The sequence below is a fragment of the Crocodylus siamensis genome, chromosome 8 (genome assembly GCF_052110815.1).
Source record: "Crocodylus siamensis isolate JL-2025a chromosome 8, ASM5211081v1, whole genome shotgun sequence".
Classification (NCBI taxonomy): domain Eukaryota; kingdom Metazoa; phylum Chordata; order Crocodylia; family Crocodylidae; genus Crocodylus; species Crocodylus siamensis.
Window position 1 is genome coordinate 11,141,570 of NC_143402.1, and position 14,948 is coordinate 11,156,517.

At 46.7% G+C, this 14,948-nt stretch overlaps 1 protein-coding gene and 1 long non-coding RNA gene across 2 annotated transcripts in view; one reads left to right on the forward strand and one right to left on the reverse strand.

The window, feature by feature from the left end:
• Positions 1-3,261: 3,261 nt before the first annotated feature.
• On the reverse strand, positions 3,262-5,271 carry C1GALT1C1 (C1GALT1 specific chaperone 1). The gene is made up of 2 exons (XM_090059962.1): positions 5,200-5,271; positions 3,262-4,472 (listed from the first exon to the last, which is right to left on the reverse strand). Exon 2 carries the CDS (start codon positions 4,465-4,467, stop codon positions 3,511-3,513), a length of 957 nt encoding a protein of 318 aa, XP_089916088.1. The 5' UTR covers positions 4,468-4,472; positions 5,200-5,271; the 3' UTR covers positions 3,262-3,510.
• The window catches only part of LOC149858091 (uncharacterized), a 293,765-nt gene continuing 284,080 nt past the window's right edge, over positions 5,264-14,948 (forward strand). The window contains exon 1 of the long non-coding RNA XR_016443801.1: positions 5,264-5,972. This is a non-coding gene — a long non-coding RNA (uncharacterized LOC149858091). The remainder of the gene's footprint in view (positions 5,973-14,948) is intronic.

A 14,948-nucleotide genomic window follows, 5' to 3' on the forward strand; every position in this document is an offset into this window, starting at 1 on the left:
AAGATGACACCAAGCTGGCGGGAACAGTAGATATGCTGGAAGGTAGGGCTAGGATTCAGAGAGATCTCAACAAACTGGAAGATTTGGACCAAAAAAAAAATCTTGTGAGGTTCAATTAGAAGTGCAAAGTCTTGTGCTTAGGGTGGAACAATCCCATGCACTGTTGGTACAGGCTGGGGACTGATTAGCTAAGCAGCAGCTCTGTAGAAAAGGATCTGGGGGGTTACAGTGGACAGTAACTGAATAACCCAACAGTGTTCTCTTGTGAAGAAGGCTAACAGCACACTGGGCTGCATTAGTAGGAGTGTTGCCAGCAGATTGAGGTAAGTGATTCTTCGCCTCTTCTGCACTGGTGAGGCCACATTTGGAGTACAGCATTCAGCTTTGGGCCCCCTGCTATAAAAGGATGTGGACAAATTGGAGAGAGGCCAGTGGAGAACAGCAAAAATGGTGAGGGGATTGGGGGATGTGATTTATGAGGTGAAGCTGAAAGAACTGAGTTTATTTAGTCTGGAGATGAGAAGACTGGGAGTGGATTTAATAGCAGCCTTCAACTGCCTGAAGGGAGGTTCAAAAGAGGATGGAGCTGGACTGTTCTCAGCAGTGGCAGATGACTGAACAAGGAGCAATGGGCTCAAGTTGAAGCAGGAGAAGTGTAGGTTAGATATTAGGAAGAGCTTTCTCACCAGAAGGGTAGTAAAGCATGAGAACAGGCTACCCAGAGAGGTGGTGGTATCTCCATTGTCAGAGGTTTTGAAGACACGGGTAGAAAATGTTTTCATTGGAATGATTTAGTTGGGGGTAGTCCTGCTTTGAGCAGGGGGTTGGACTAGATGTGACCTCCTGAGGTCCCTTCCAACTCTAATTTTCTATGATTCTATGAAAGGGAGAGTTAACTGGGCATGTCCCCTGCCCAAGAAATTATTTTATCAGTAACTCGGTTGAATTTGTTCCAAAGTGTCTGCAAGAAATAATTTAAAGATATCAATTTAAAAGTACAGTCTCATTACACTGCTGAAACTGTAGGTGCAAGCTAGGCCTTGGATTATAATGTGGTTTTACCCATTAACATTAAAAACCTGAGTGAAGAAAACAGCTGCTCAACCAATCCCTGATAAAGATGCCAGCTCTAACAGGGCTGCCTTTGACAGTTGCATATTCTGTGTAGCTGGGGTGAGAGGGGTAAAATATGGCAGCTACTCTCATAATGATGGACACTTACAGAAGAGCTACACATGGCTGAGGCAATTCTACAACCAACAAATTCCTATGGTAGTGTCTTCATATTCCAAAGTAGTGACAGAATCTTCACCTTGCGGAACTGCTGTGGGCTGGGTAAGTGACTTTTAAATAGAAGAAATTTCTATTTGGTGCAACTTACAATTATTACAGGGGACTGTAGTGTTTGAACCTGCTCAAATATTAAGTTAATGTGTAACTTAACTAAGAGCAACAGCAGTGAGTTCCACACATTAGCATGTCTGTTAGACTACACAGCTTCTTTAAACAGATCTAACAACAAGGCTGCAACTGGAAGCTGTGCTTTTTTCTAATTCTTGCATAAGCCATAACTGTTAATGTATTTCAATAGACTCTAGCTCCTCTCTCCATAATACCATAGATAGCAAAAAAGTTTTCACTCCGGTTAAGAATATGATATTATGTAAGCCAAAGTCTCACAAAGCTACCCAATAAGGTGGTGTTAGTCTCACCATAGTTGCAATTCAAAGGAATCCTGAAGATTTAATTAATGAACATGTATAAACACTATATGGCAAACTGTACATGTATGGGTTATTAAAATAGTTTTTACTCTGTTCCATAATTGAATCACTCTTTGAATCTAGATGCATTATCATTACATTAAGAATCTCTACAAGTCAGAGGATGAGCCAACCAATTAGTAACTTATTAGATCTATAGATAAAATGGACTATGTAAATGCAGCTACAAAAGCTGTCACATGAAAGAAGTGACAGGAAACAACAGCTGCACTATTTTCTCTCTTATAACATGTATATATTTCCATTAACTTTCACAGATTTGAGTGTTATGAGAAATCAGCTTTGATCACTGGCTGAAGCTGGCTTTGTCTGAAATTTTTTGTGTACCAGCACTTGAAGGCTCCTATGATGCTAGGAAGACCCTTTTTCTTCTTCTTTTTTTTTTTTGGTAAGGAGCAGGCAGACAGAGTTAGAAAGTAAACTTGAACTATATCACAGCAGTTGTAAAAATGAACTAAAAAATTCTAAGATGTGAAAGTAGGTCATAATCGGATTCCACGTAGTGACGTTAAGCTTCACAGCATGTGTTACCTATTTCTCTGTGCCATTATCAGTAGATCTTATTAGCTTACAGTAATACAAAGAAAGTCCCCTTTAATCCTCCTGCTTCTGTAGTCAGGGCCTTGATCTTTTTATAGACGTGTGACTCCACCATGTTTGGCCGGGCACTTTTATGAAGGTGCTGATAGACCTACAGTCATTTCCAGTACTTATCCTGAGGATGGGGAAAATGTCCACGTGTTATGGGACAGAAGCGAGGAGTACTAATGCCAGGTAATGTCTATTACAATATGGAATGAAAGGTGTAGCAGCAAAGTTTCATTTCTGTTGCCTTTAATTGGAACACAAGGTTTAAGCCATTTCAAGCTTCCACAGCCAAGAAAATGCCACAACTCTCTTCCAGGAGCAATCCCTGAACTGAGGAAGAGCAAAAAAACAGACTACTTTTGTGCAGATCGTTTTCCCTATATCCTGTTGAGGTATAAACAGGTATTTTAGAAAGACTCAGTAGCAATACCATGCCATCTTAGGTGCATACTCTGATATGCATCTCATGGGAGTGTACATCAAAGTGCACAGACAAGAGTAAAGACATGTATGTCTTTCTTTAAAACTAATTCTATCTAGTCAATTGGTGGATACTGCAACCCTGACATGGTACTTCTGAAGTGGATGTTTCTTCACATTTACTGTCTGCATAAGAATGGAGTAGTTTGCTATCATGTCTATTCTAGAATAGACAACTGCTCCAGGCTCTAAGTGAAAGAAAGAGTTTGAAATTGTACTTTACCAAATCTTCATTCTTTTTTTATTTGTGTCATAGAAAGATATAAAGATTTTCTTGAAAATACCTTGAAGTTCAAAGGATCAAAAATCTTGCAAAAATATATTTAAATTACAATAGATTAAGATTCATTTGAATTTTCACTTATAAATATGTACATATACAAACACCCCATATAAATTTAAATTTATCACATAAACATTAACAGTACTTTTAACATTTCATTCCAACACTGTCAAAAGCCAGAAACATTTTTGTATAAAAAAAGATTTAGAAAAAAAGAGACTTCCTTTTCTACTTAAGAGTATTACCAAACCTTGATGTGCAAAAAATATACCCATGCCCTCAAATATGGAAATTGCACCAGCTTGTACAGATGAGAGTTGCATTATTCATTAACCACTGCATCTTCCAACAATGCATCCATCTTTTCTGCAGAGATCAGTCATTGTCTGAGTCTGCTGGAGGTAAGAAAATTAGTGCATCATTGAAGTCGTGCCCATATGCTCGCAGCCTGTAGACACCGTACATCATTACGTGCATATGGTTTGGAGCCAGTCCATTGAAAGTGATGGCCATGTCGGAACAGCACCCTTCCACTACCTGTTGTGGGTGGTTAGACATTGCCTCTTTGATAAGTGAGCCAACTGATTTGGTGTTAAAGACATCTTTTCCTTCAGAATCTTCTGCATTTTCAGCAAATACTCCAGTGTACTTCAGACAGACTGCCAGTTGTTTGTCCTCCGAGAGTTTCCAAATCATACCTCCCTGCTCTGGGCACTTATCTGGGTCTTCAAGAACTTTGGAGAGTCTTCTTAGTGACTCAATACTTAAAACAATCCCTCCCTCACCGTCGACATACTCGAGGTCACCTGATTTTACAGTATGACCTATATAAAAAGGCTGTGATGAGTCTTTCTTGAGCAAAAAATACTTAAGATTTTCTATGATGGCAAATGTAGTCGGATGGGCCAGAAAGAACCAGTTGTACTCATCTTTATAGTGGTCGTAGGCTAATTTATAAGCTTTCCTCATCATTACCCACATGTCGTCTGTGTGAAGAGCGATAGAATCAAACACCTTCACTTTTTCTGAGCTGTAGAATTCTGCCTTGTCGCAGTGTTTGCTCCAGGTTTCTTTCACTGCAGCCCAATGTCCAAGATCCTTAGGTTTCACAAGGATAATACAATAAACACGGATGCTTTGACTGAGCTCCACGCGCTCCACTTCGGACAGATTAGACACATCTTCCTGGTTCGGGGCTTGGATGTGATGGTGCTCGTGGTGACGTACTTTAGTCCAATAACCTGTCTTTATGTGTCCTAGGAATGTGACCAACACGCAGAAAATCCCTCCCAACAGCACGCCTTTCACGAAAGAAGTGCTTTCGGAAATCATTTTTCCTGGAAAGGAAAAACACCTTCAGATATTACACCAGAACTTCTACTAAGGTCTGTTCTCCACAGCATGTCAAACTGTTAACCTGGCATCATGGACTCAATTACTTTCAAGCCGCAGTACAGGGGCAGAAGAGCAAGGGATTAAGCTACCGCTTGTGCGGGAGATCTGGACACAAATACCTTGCAAAAGAGTTTAAGCTTAATGTCGTTCTGAACCTGGTGCCGCAGCCGCACATTCAACGAACTCATCTGTGTCCTTGGGCCTCTGAGAGGTGGAGCTGCCACAGTGGGTGACAGGGCGAGGAAGTCACTGGAGGGACAATTCAGTGTGGGATTCAATCAAGAATCTACTAAAAGGCCAGGAGAAGGTTTCCTTCCTCAGCACCGGGGCAGCCGCCCCTCACCTCCGTCCCTTCCAAGGGCCCAGGCTCCCTAGCTGGTGGTTGGTGTCCGTGCAGAGTGCTGCGGTGAGACAAGGACCAGGTCTCTGCCACCGAGGGTCTGCCCTGGGCAGGAGCCTGTTTTCTCTTCACCCGCCCTGCGGGGGCCGGGCAGGGCTGCTGGGCCCACAGGGGCAGCGCTACCGGTGACACTGGGCAAGGGGGTGGCACGCATCCACCCCAGCGCTGGAGCAGCTCGTACCCCTCCCCTCACACCTCCCCCTTCCCGGCATGCCCGGGGCGGCGGCTGCCTGCCCAGCCCCATCCCCTCCCATGGCACCCCCACTCACCGGGACCACCGGGCGCACGGGATGAAGCAGAACACCCCGCGAACCGCACAGGAAGGCGGCTCTACTTCCCCTTCCGGCCACGTGGCGGAAGTTCCGCGGAGCATCCCTTCTAGCCAACTTCCTGCCTCCAGTCGCTGGTCGTGGCGGCTGGGGGGCGGGGCTCGCGTGGGAACTTTTACACAGGCTACCTTCTCTCCCCACGCGCGCACAGCGGCCCGGGCGCACCTTGTGCACGGCAGGGACACGCGTGTGGCGCACCCCATATGTGTCAGGGACGCGCGTGTGGCGCATACTGTGCGTGGCAGGGACGCGCGTGTGGCGCACCCCATATGTGTCAGGGACGCGCGTGTGGCGCATACTGTGCGTGGCAGGGACACGCATGCTGTGCGTGTTCAGCGGGCAGCCAGGTCGCCTTGCAGTCAGGGTGTTGCCAAGGGCCCCGGTGAAGCCCAATGGCAGAGCCCCCCCCGGCCCTTCCTCAAGGGGGTCTCACCCCACTGGGTCCCACACAGACATCCTGGGCCTGTGTGCAGCAGGGCAGTTCAGTCTCTCCCTCCCGCAACTTCTACCTCTGCCCCACAAGGGGCGAGTCTGGGGGCCCGCTCCCCTCCCAGGCTGTGAAAGCAGAGGGTAAGAGCAGGACTCTTCCTGGCCCTGGGAGAGGCGCCTTTCCCTGGGAGGAAATTAGGAAACAAATCATTGAAGCTGAAGTGTAAGAAAAGGGCTCAGGCAGGCAAGGAGAGGCTGAAACTTTTCTGTGCGAACAAATCAAGGTAAGGATTTGCTTCCTGCAGGTTGTCTTTGGTGGTTGTCCTGGGAAAGGCTTGCGGCTGCTTGTCAGCCCTGGAGCCACCCCCAATATTGCCAACCCTGCTGTGTCTGTGAGTCAGACTCTTAAAAATCAAGAGACTGGGAGTGTAAATCACAAGATGCTGTTTTTGAAATGCATATGTGCAGTTCTCGGGGCAAAGGCAATGGGGCGCAGAGCCCCAGCCTGCAGCAGGCAGCTTGCCTCTGCCTTGCACACAGATTCGGGGGCACGTGACCCACATGTCTCCCCTGGCCCTGGGGTCCCATTCACCCCACTCTCTCCTTTACCGTGGGGGCCTCAATCTCTCTCCTGCCCCTTGCCTTCCACAGACTTACCAGCTTGGCACTCTCTACGTGTACCAGAGGAAAAAAATCCTGAGATTTGATCTATCGGGAGATCATGAGTCAGAGTTAATTTGACTTGGCAATCTAGATTCACAGAAGTTTAGGGCTGGAAGGGACCTCATGAGATCATGGGGTCCAGTCCCCCTGCTCTGGGCAGGAAATCGGGAGTCTCATGATTTTTTCATGAGAGTTGGTGGCATTACTGTGAGTTTCATGAGAGTTGGTGGCATTACTGTGTCGCCAACCACAATGGGTTGGCAAGACTCTCTTCCCTGGAGGCTAAACAAAAGGAGCCCTGAAAGGTGCCTTTCTGGGGCGGTTTTTGGTATGATAGAAAGTTATGTTTGAGGTCCGGGGTTGGAGGGGAAGGTTGCTCACCAGCAGAGCTGCATTAGTTGTGGGAAGGTTTTCACGGGCCTGACTGAAAAAACCAGGAACTGAGTGGGAGGTGTGTGTAAATTGGTTGCAGTGGTGCGTGTGACAGCATCAGACCAATTCGTCACCTTCAGTTGTTTGGGCCTAGGCCCAGTAAGTAACTTATTGGCCTCCCTCGGGTGGGGAGGCTGCAGGGAAGGTGACGACTGAGTACTTGGGACAAATAATAGTGAAAACAGGGACAGGAGCGGAGGCCAAAGGTTCATGACAGGAGTGCCAAAGAAGTGGGGTGGGTGGGATGGGTGGCATTGAGCAGAGCACGCTGGCTCTCAAATGAGTCCAAAGAGCCAGCGGACGCTGCCCTGTGATACTCTGCTTGGAGACAGGAGTGAACAAGGGCAAGGAAAGCGGTCCCACTGCTTCTGGGGTGTGACAGCATCAGAAACCTGCTAAAAGTCAGTAGCTGGTAGAAGCTACAGGTGTGATACAGTCTTCAGGAAGAGACAGAAATGGATCTTGTCCTGGAGCTTAGCGGAAAGGCAGACTTGGACGTCTGAGCGAGGAAACTGCCAGCTGCTACCACGGCAGGGCAACAGGACTTGGTACGTGCTCCCTATTTGTATAAGAGATCCCAATTTGTATTATCAATTTCTTCCCCTAAAAGAAACAGCCAACAACAAGTCCCCAGGGTCAGTTAAGTGCTTGGGCGAAGGAGGGTCAGCAGTATCAGTATTCAGCAAAAGTCAATTCTGTGGGCATCGCACATGCATGCGGCTGCTCCTGATAATAGACCTGAGGGGCCGGACCTGAGTCGACTGAGGCTGATGAGGGTACGGTACTCTATAAAGCAGTCTGGTTGTTGCTGAACTGGGATCGTTGTGCTCTTAAAATAGGAGGAGGAACGTTTTGAAGTAATAGTAATGGCTAGACTAACCCCTTCACAAGGTAATCGATCCAACTGCAATAATGGTTCTTAGAGACAGCAGTAGGCAAGTGCGCCTGCTTCTGTGCACAGAAAGAGGTGTAATTTTTCATAGCTGGAGAAAGTAAGGAGAAGACTATAGGAAGAGCCTTTGATATTTGCAGCGAGTTTGTAAATGGTGGCCAGAGTTTGCTTATTTGCGGATAGCCAAACCCCCTCCCCATTCTTTTCTGTGAAGCTGCAGTCACAGAGGCTTTTCTGTGAGTTTGCAAAGTTATGACAAATTGCGGGGAAATGCAGGGGAGCTGCTATAAGAAGAGAAAAGCTGCCATCTTGTGGTGAGGAGCCGCTCTTACTTTTACTCTGCGCAATTTACTGATCAGGGAGGAAATAAATGTCGATTGCTTGGGCAGAATCAGCGGCTATCCTGCTTAGAAACCCTGTGACCAGTATCCAATAAGAACAGCATGCTGGTGGGTTATTGTGCACCGTGTTTATTTTATTCTGCCTTTTGCAGGTGTTTATATGACTTGTTGAGAGCATGGTCTAATTTCTCAGCACTGCCCTCTGCTCTAAGACGGTGAAAGGGGACAGTGACAGAGGAAGAATTGCCAGCCTTAAAGCAGGTCTAGGATTAAGCCTGCCAGAATGAGCACCGTCTGACTGCCTGCCCTTGGTGCGTAATCCCCACTCCACGTAGCTGAGTCAGCATGAGGTGCTGTGCATCGAATTGCCAGGGGGGAGTTCATCCGCTGGCTTTTTTGCACCAGAACAGGCCACAGCCAAAAAAAATGGAGTTAATCTTTGAAGAATAAAATAAAAACTTATTTATTAGACTGGCTGGTCTACTGAGGGCTTTCTCTTGAATTAAAAGTGACTAATCCTCCTGGAGTTTCTGGAGCAGCCCGGAATTTTAAAAGCTACCTTGAAACAGGACTTTTGTTCCCAAATCATGCTGCCTGTCAAATCGGGGGATGGGAGGTGTGTCACTGATGAAAGCGATGCCCCTGCTGATGCTGCTACATCTTCCCCATCTCAGAACAAGTTGTTTGCAGAATCCAGAGAACCAGATGTGTTTCTTTTGGATCTCCACTTCGGATACACTTGTGAGGGCCAGGCTGTACAAAGTGAAGTGGTCTGGAGGCAGAGGGATACCAGACATCCTTCTCTTCCTCTGGGCCAAGTACATGAGCCAGGTTTGCAAACTGACAACAGGGGTGGATTCTAAAACAGCCAGCTTTGTTAAGTATTTTGCAGGGCAATTGCTGCGACAGGGGCAAGTGCGCACAATGACTAACAGGAGCCCGTGAACCATGCTTTCCTCATGGTTTTTCAAGATCCTGAAGCGGTTTTGAGAGAAATACAACCCGCACAATGCTACCCTGGTGAACCACCGCAAGATATGGCAAGAGACACCACATTACTGGTAGATTTACTACCTGGTGAAAACTGCCAGGCTGTGTGGGAGTGAATCTTACTGCTCGAGCCCCCAAGGTCTGGAATGCATGTGTAAGTGGTGCAGCACATACTCTGGACTCATTCAAGAAACATTTGGATGCTTATCTTGCTGAGATCCTTTGACCCCAGCTGATTTCCTGCCCCTGGGGCAGGAGGCTGGACTGGATGATCTTCAAGGTCCCTTCCAGCCCTAATGTCTATGGAATCTTCCACAAAGACCTGCAGAAGGAGCACAGATACCTGAGCTCGCAGGTAGCCCACCAGGCACTCCCCTTGTGGGCATGGAGAAACAGTGCAGGGCAGAGTGGTCCACTGAACTTCCTGAGGCCAGCCTGCCGCTGGCAGGCAGAAATGATCGACCACCTCTTCTGGGACTGCCCACATGCTAGCGAGGTGTGGAAGAAAGTCCGTGCACTTCTCCTGGTGGTGACAGGTTTCAGAAACCTGACCAGGGAAGCAGTTCTCTATGGGCACCTGACCATGGGCGAGGAACCCCAACAGCTTGCTTCAACCAGTTCGTATCCTGCTTTAGGTATGCACTGTGGAAAACCAGGAACCTGCTCATAAACAGACACTGAGACCCCACAGTTGAAGACTGTATTAAAATGGGACTAAGTGAAATGTATTGGTACTACAGGAGGACAGAAGAGGATGACGGGACAGAAATGGGAGACCTCATCTGGTTGACAGGGGTCTGGGATAGACTTTTTCAGGAGTAGACCCTCTGAGGAGGGCAGTGGATGGGAGTACAGGTATAGAGATAGGTTTGTGGTTGTGCGGTACGAACTGTGTAACAGATTTTTAGTGTGGTTTGAGCTGCCAAGTGAATTACAAGGGCCACTTGGCAGAGTGCTGGAGGTGAAGTTATATATGTATGTGTGTGTATATATATAAAAATATATATATATAGTTTGCAAATATATATATATTTGCAAAAAAAAACAACAAAAAACCAAAACACTGAAAACTGCCCCCCTACTGGTACCAGGCATTATCTTGATCAGGACTGTTCTTTGCACACTGTTGTTGCATAGACCCAAAACTGATCAGCTGCTGTCAATTTTAGAGCTACTAATAGCTGTCTTTGTCATGTCCAGGACTGCGTCCTAGATTCTTCTCTCTGAAAATTGGTCATTTTATCCTTTCCTAGCAAATTAACCTACTGTCAAAATGCATCACGGACAGCTGATACCATGAAAATGCTTGCTAATGCAAAATGGGAGAGAACCACCAATTCAATTAAATTCACCAATTTCATTTTAAACTAATGCTGAGATGTGTACTTGAGAGGGTGGTGTGAGCTGGTGCTGGCAGATTGACTCCACGGGTGCTGACAGACATGCAGCTCCCTGCTCTAACTCACGGTGCTTTACAGAAAGTGCCATGAGTTAGAGCAACCTGTCTGACCCAACAGACGTTTGCTATTTAGTTGGGGATGCAGGGATCAAGCTTCACTTTGGAGCTGAACCAGCAGAGAGGCTGCCTGCCTACCTTCCCAGCTTTGGTGCTGTCTGCAGGATGGAAGTGGGGAGAATGGAGGGGAGGGAGCTTGGGGCTGGGGTTTGCCCAGCCTGAGCTGGAGGGGGAAGGGGCTGGGGTGGGGGCCACAATGCAGGGGGGCTCCAATCCACTCGCTCCCAGCCTAGAGCTCCTTAACCCAGTAAACCCCAGCCTAGAGCTCCCTCCTTTCCCTTCTCCCACCCTGCAGACAGCCCCAGTCATGTGCAGGGAATAACAGAAGTTAATGAAGGTGTTCCACTTTGGAGCACCTTCATCCAAATTCTCATTAGATGAGGGTTAATTTATTGTGTGATTGGGCAATTTTAAAATGCTCTGCAGCTGTGCGCTTCTGTCGGGGCACAGCTATAGAGTGCTTTCAAGGGGGCAATTGTGTGACAAATGTCACTTCTGTCAGCACCCTGAGTTTGTTTATTTGCCTGATGACAGTTTTTCTTCTGCAGCACAAGACAGAAAGATTGTGAAATGACCAACTTGCAAGGAGCAAAGGGCAGGGGTGGCTAACCTGTGTCATGGGTGCCACGAGTGGCATGGGCAGCCTCTTTATGGGGCACGCAACAGATTAGGGAGAGGACAAGCAGATAGGGAAGGGAGCAGAAAGCAGAGCAGCAGCTCAGTCAGGGAGCAGAGGGGAGGGAGCAAAAGGCAGAGTAGCAGATCGGTCAGGAGAAGGGGATCAGAGTGGCAGTTTAGGAGGGTGGGGGCTAATTTGTGGCGTTCCTGCCCCAGTGGCCTAGGACACTCCACAGTAGCTATTAACAGCCAGGCAATTGAACAGAATTACTTGGGAGTGACTTTGGGGTATATAAGTAGGGAGTCTGACTTTGTCTCTTCAGCACATCAGCAATGATGTGACATTTGTGTTGCATGTCTTCTTTGTGCTACCTTGAGGGCTATGCTGCAGTTGTAAATTAAGTGTTTTTTCAGATCTGTACCGTTAGATCCTGAGTTGTTAATCAGAATTGCTCCGTTGAAAATGGAAGTCCATTGGCTCACACTAGCTGGGAACCTGGCTAATGGTCTTTAAAACTCCTGGAGAGTCTCTTGGTGGAACTGTGGTCTGTCGAGGTGATGCATTGTGAGAGTCGTTGTCTTTTAAGTCTGAAGAGAGGTTCTGCATTGCTAGAAGCGATCCCCTTCCTTTTCAGCCTATTCTTTCCTGTAATACAGGGTGTTTGACATCAGGGCCTTGATGAGTTTGTCAGAGGCACTGAGGGCTCCCTCTTCATACTCTGGTCTACTTGCTGAGCTGACCTCTCTTACTGCTACGAGGCCACTTTGCTGAAAAAACCCAGTTTGCTCTCCTTTGAGTGGAGCACATCTCCTTTGCTTATAGGAAAACACACAACTAGCCTATTCCACAGGGAGACTTGACTCAGCCTTAGTGTTACTGACCCTTTGCTCTTTGCACTTCCTGTGCTACCCATTCTGTTTGTTTCCATGTCTATTATGTGTCTGCTCCTTTTTTCTGTCCTGGTGTTTCCTAGGTGCCAGTGCCACCTCCCCTAGCTTATCATGCATTTGCCTAGCATCTCAGGGAAAGCTAGTGGGGGAGATGTGTAGCCTGCTAGATGGAGCTGGATGGAATGGGTGGCCTGGGGAAGTTATTCTGTTGTCCAAAGTCATGATTAAAGTGAGTGAGTCAGATGTGCAGCTGTTATCCCTGGGGCCAGCTCTGTTGACCTTGATGAACATACGCTGATTGAACCTAGCTGAGGGTATGATTAGAAATGAAGTAAACAGGTGCAGCAGCTGAGCTGAATTCAGACTCCTCATTTGGTGGGTTCGTTCTTCATGCTCTTCTTGGATTCAGTGACCTGACCTTCGACTGGGGGAGGTGGGGAGAGGTCATGGATATTTCAGCCCAGATTGTGGCCAGGCCCAAATGGCTGCACAAAAGGGAGTGACTGCTTCAAACCTCCTCACTTTCCGGGACAGATCGGGGCAGGGAATACATGCTGAAATCGTCTCAAAGGATCCTGGGAGGAATTGTGGCTGAATCGGCTCAATTCCTCCTGAGGTCTCCTGCAGCAACACAGCTCCTCCACGTCTTGTCTAGGCTGTACAGAGCAAGGTGTAGCTCTCAGAGGGATGGATGAACCATGTGTTGTGTAATGGATTTCTGTGTTTCTTTCAGCTGTTTATTGAAATTGAAGACATCATTGATGCCGCCTTTTCCCACTTGGTTACCTTTGAGTGATAGAGACAGGAAGGACCCACAGTAGTTATCACACCCTGGTGACTACGAGTCAGTACAGTGTTTCTTTTATGCATCTTCTGTTTGCATAATCAAGCCCTGGCTTCAGTTGCTTCCCTTGTCTGATCAGGTACAAGGATTTCAGTGAGTTGCAATTCGCTGCTTCAGCTGATGCTTCAGCAAATTGTTTCCCTGGTAGGGTTCACTGAGGTTCCCTCCATGGCCCTGACAGGATGACTAATGCAGCGACAGATTTCAAATGTCACTCTAATATATTTTTGGTGTTGCTTTTATGAGGCATCAGATCGGGGAAGAGAAAGTTTAAGTAGCATGTAAATTATGATATGAGTCTGAAATGACTCTTCACACTTGTATGGCTGATACTATTGCTTGATCCTAGAATGACTGTGATGCAACCTAATTCTACAGTAAGATGGTGTGGTAACGGGTGAGGCAATATCTCACCGACAAGTGAAAATTTTTAGTCATGGTGTGCCTGTACATGAGCCAGGAGGCTGCTTCAATGCACTGTAATTACAGTGTGTTGGGGCAGATTTGATTAATTGACTCTGTTGGAGCATGGTAATTAGCATGCTCCAGCCAGCCTCCGTGTCTTGCGTATCGGCGTCTCCACGCTTCATAAGGGCAACGGGGACGCTTTAATTCAAGCTTGTTCAATGAGCTTTAGATAAAGCGCTCTTGCCACCAGTTTGAAGCACGGGGACACTGATACGTGAGATGCTGCAGGTGCTTTAATTAGAGCAGCTTTTGGAGTACTCTAATTAAAGTGCCCTCCCCCCCGGCATGTGTAAAAATGCCCAGGCATTTTTGTGCCACTATAAAATAGGTTGTTTAATTGAGCGCATGCACACACACGCTCACTCACACTATTCTGCTTGATGGTTTCTGCCATGCTTCATCTTCAGTTACTAATATCAATAAGTTGGTATAGCACTTTCATTCTTCTGGCTGCAGTAGCTCAAGGTTTCCTTCAGGTTACTGAAGTCATTTTACTTTCAGTGGAGATCTTTTAATTTTCATAGACCAGGCCAGGTGAGCTGTATGATGGAGGGGAAAAACAAAGAATGCCAAGATTGCAGGATGTGGGAGGGGTTGAAGGTGCCCATGAAATTCTTCCTTCCTAGTATTGATCTGATGCCCCAGTTATTTCTCCACCAAGGGTGCTTGATTGAGCATTAAAGATCCCCCTTTTTAAGCACGCTCTCAGTCTCTTTTTGCTCAGGCTAGATTCCCTCTGGGAGCTTTTGTGTCCAGCAAGGGTGTCCTTTAGCAGCCATTGAAGGTCCTACTTGATCTGGATAACAGAAGACTTTTGATGCACTGTCAACCAACATCAGGTCCTGAGAGCAACCAATTAGTAGGATTTGATACCAACAGCCAGGAATTTGAAGGACTGAATAGCCTTTACCGATCCCCAGAGATGCCTGATCCCTTGGCAGGTTACATTAAGGTTTTTCATGTTGATGGCAGTTGCATCTTTCTCTGATGTACTGTACTGCCATCCAGAACATAATGTTGATGTTCAAACATGATGTTCCCTCTCTGTGTTTCATAATCTCCGTGGGAGGCTGGATAATATCAAACCACATTTGATAGAAACTTTGTTTCAATTAGTACACAGGGTTTCTGCTGATATATTCGTTATCATAATTTACAGCCATGGCTTTTTTAATGGTCACAAATGACCATCCAGTCTCTTGTTACGTTAGTTCTTTGAGAGTGGGAAATTAGACTACAGCTATATCAACTAATTCATATTAGATAACTGCAGGTGGAGGGAGCTTTCCTGAAAACTTCTGGGGAGTTATTATACTAGCTATAGGCAGGTAACACTCAGGGTATGAGCTGTCGACCATGTCAAAAAATCCTTTTAGTACGATGACACTGAAGTTGTTAGAAAACTGAAGGAATGTTGGAGTTGGGACAAATACTGGTGACGTTGGTTATGAATGAATGTGTCCAAAAATGACCCACTTATTCAACTGCTGTACGCTGATCATCACTGCTAACACAACAACCTTTGCTACAACAGACTATGCATGCACCTGTGTATTGCATTCCTTTTCTGACTGTGTTCCTTCAGGGTTTGTTCATGTTTCCTTT

Excerpts from the sequence above, each read along its gene's own strand:
- C1GALT1C1 (XM_090059962.1), bottom strand. The coding sequence starts at position 4,467 with ATGATTTCCGAAAGCACTTCTTTCGTGAAAGGCGTGCTGTTGGGAGGG.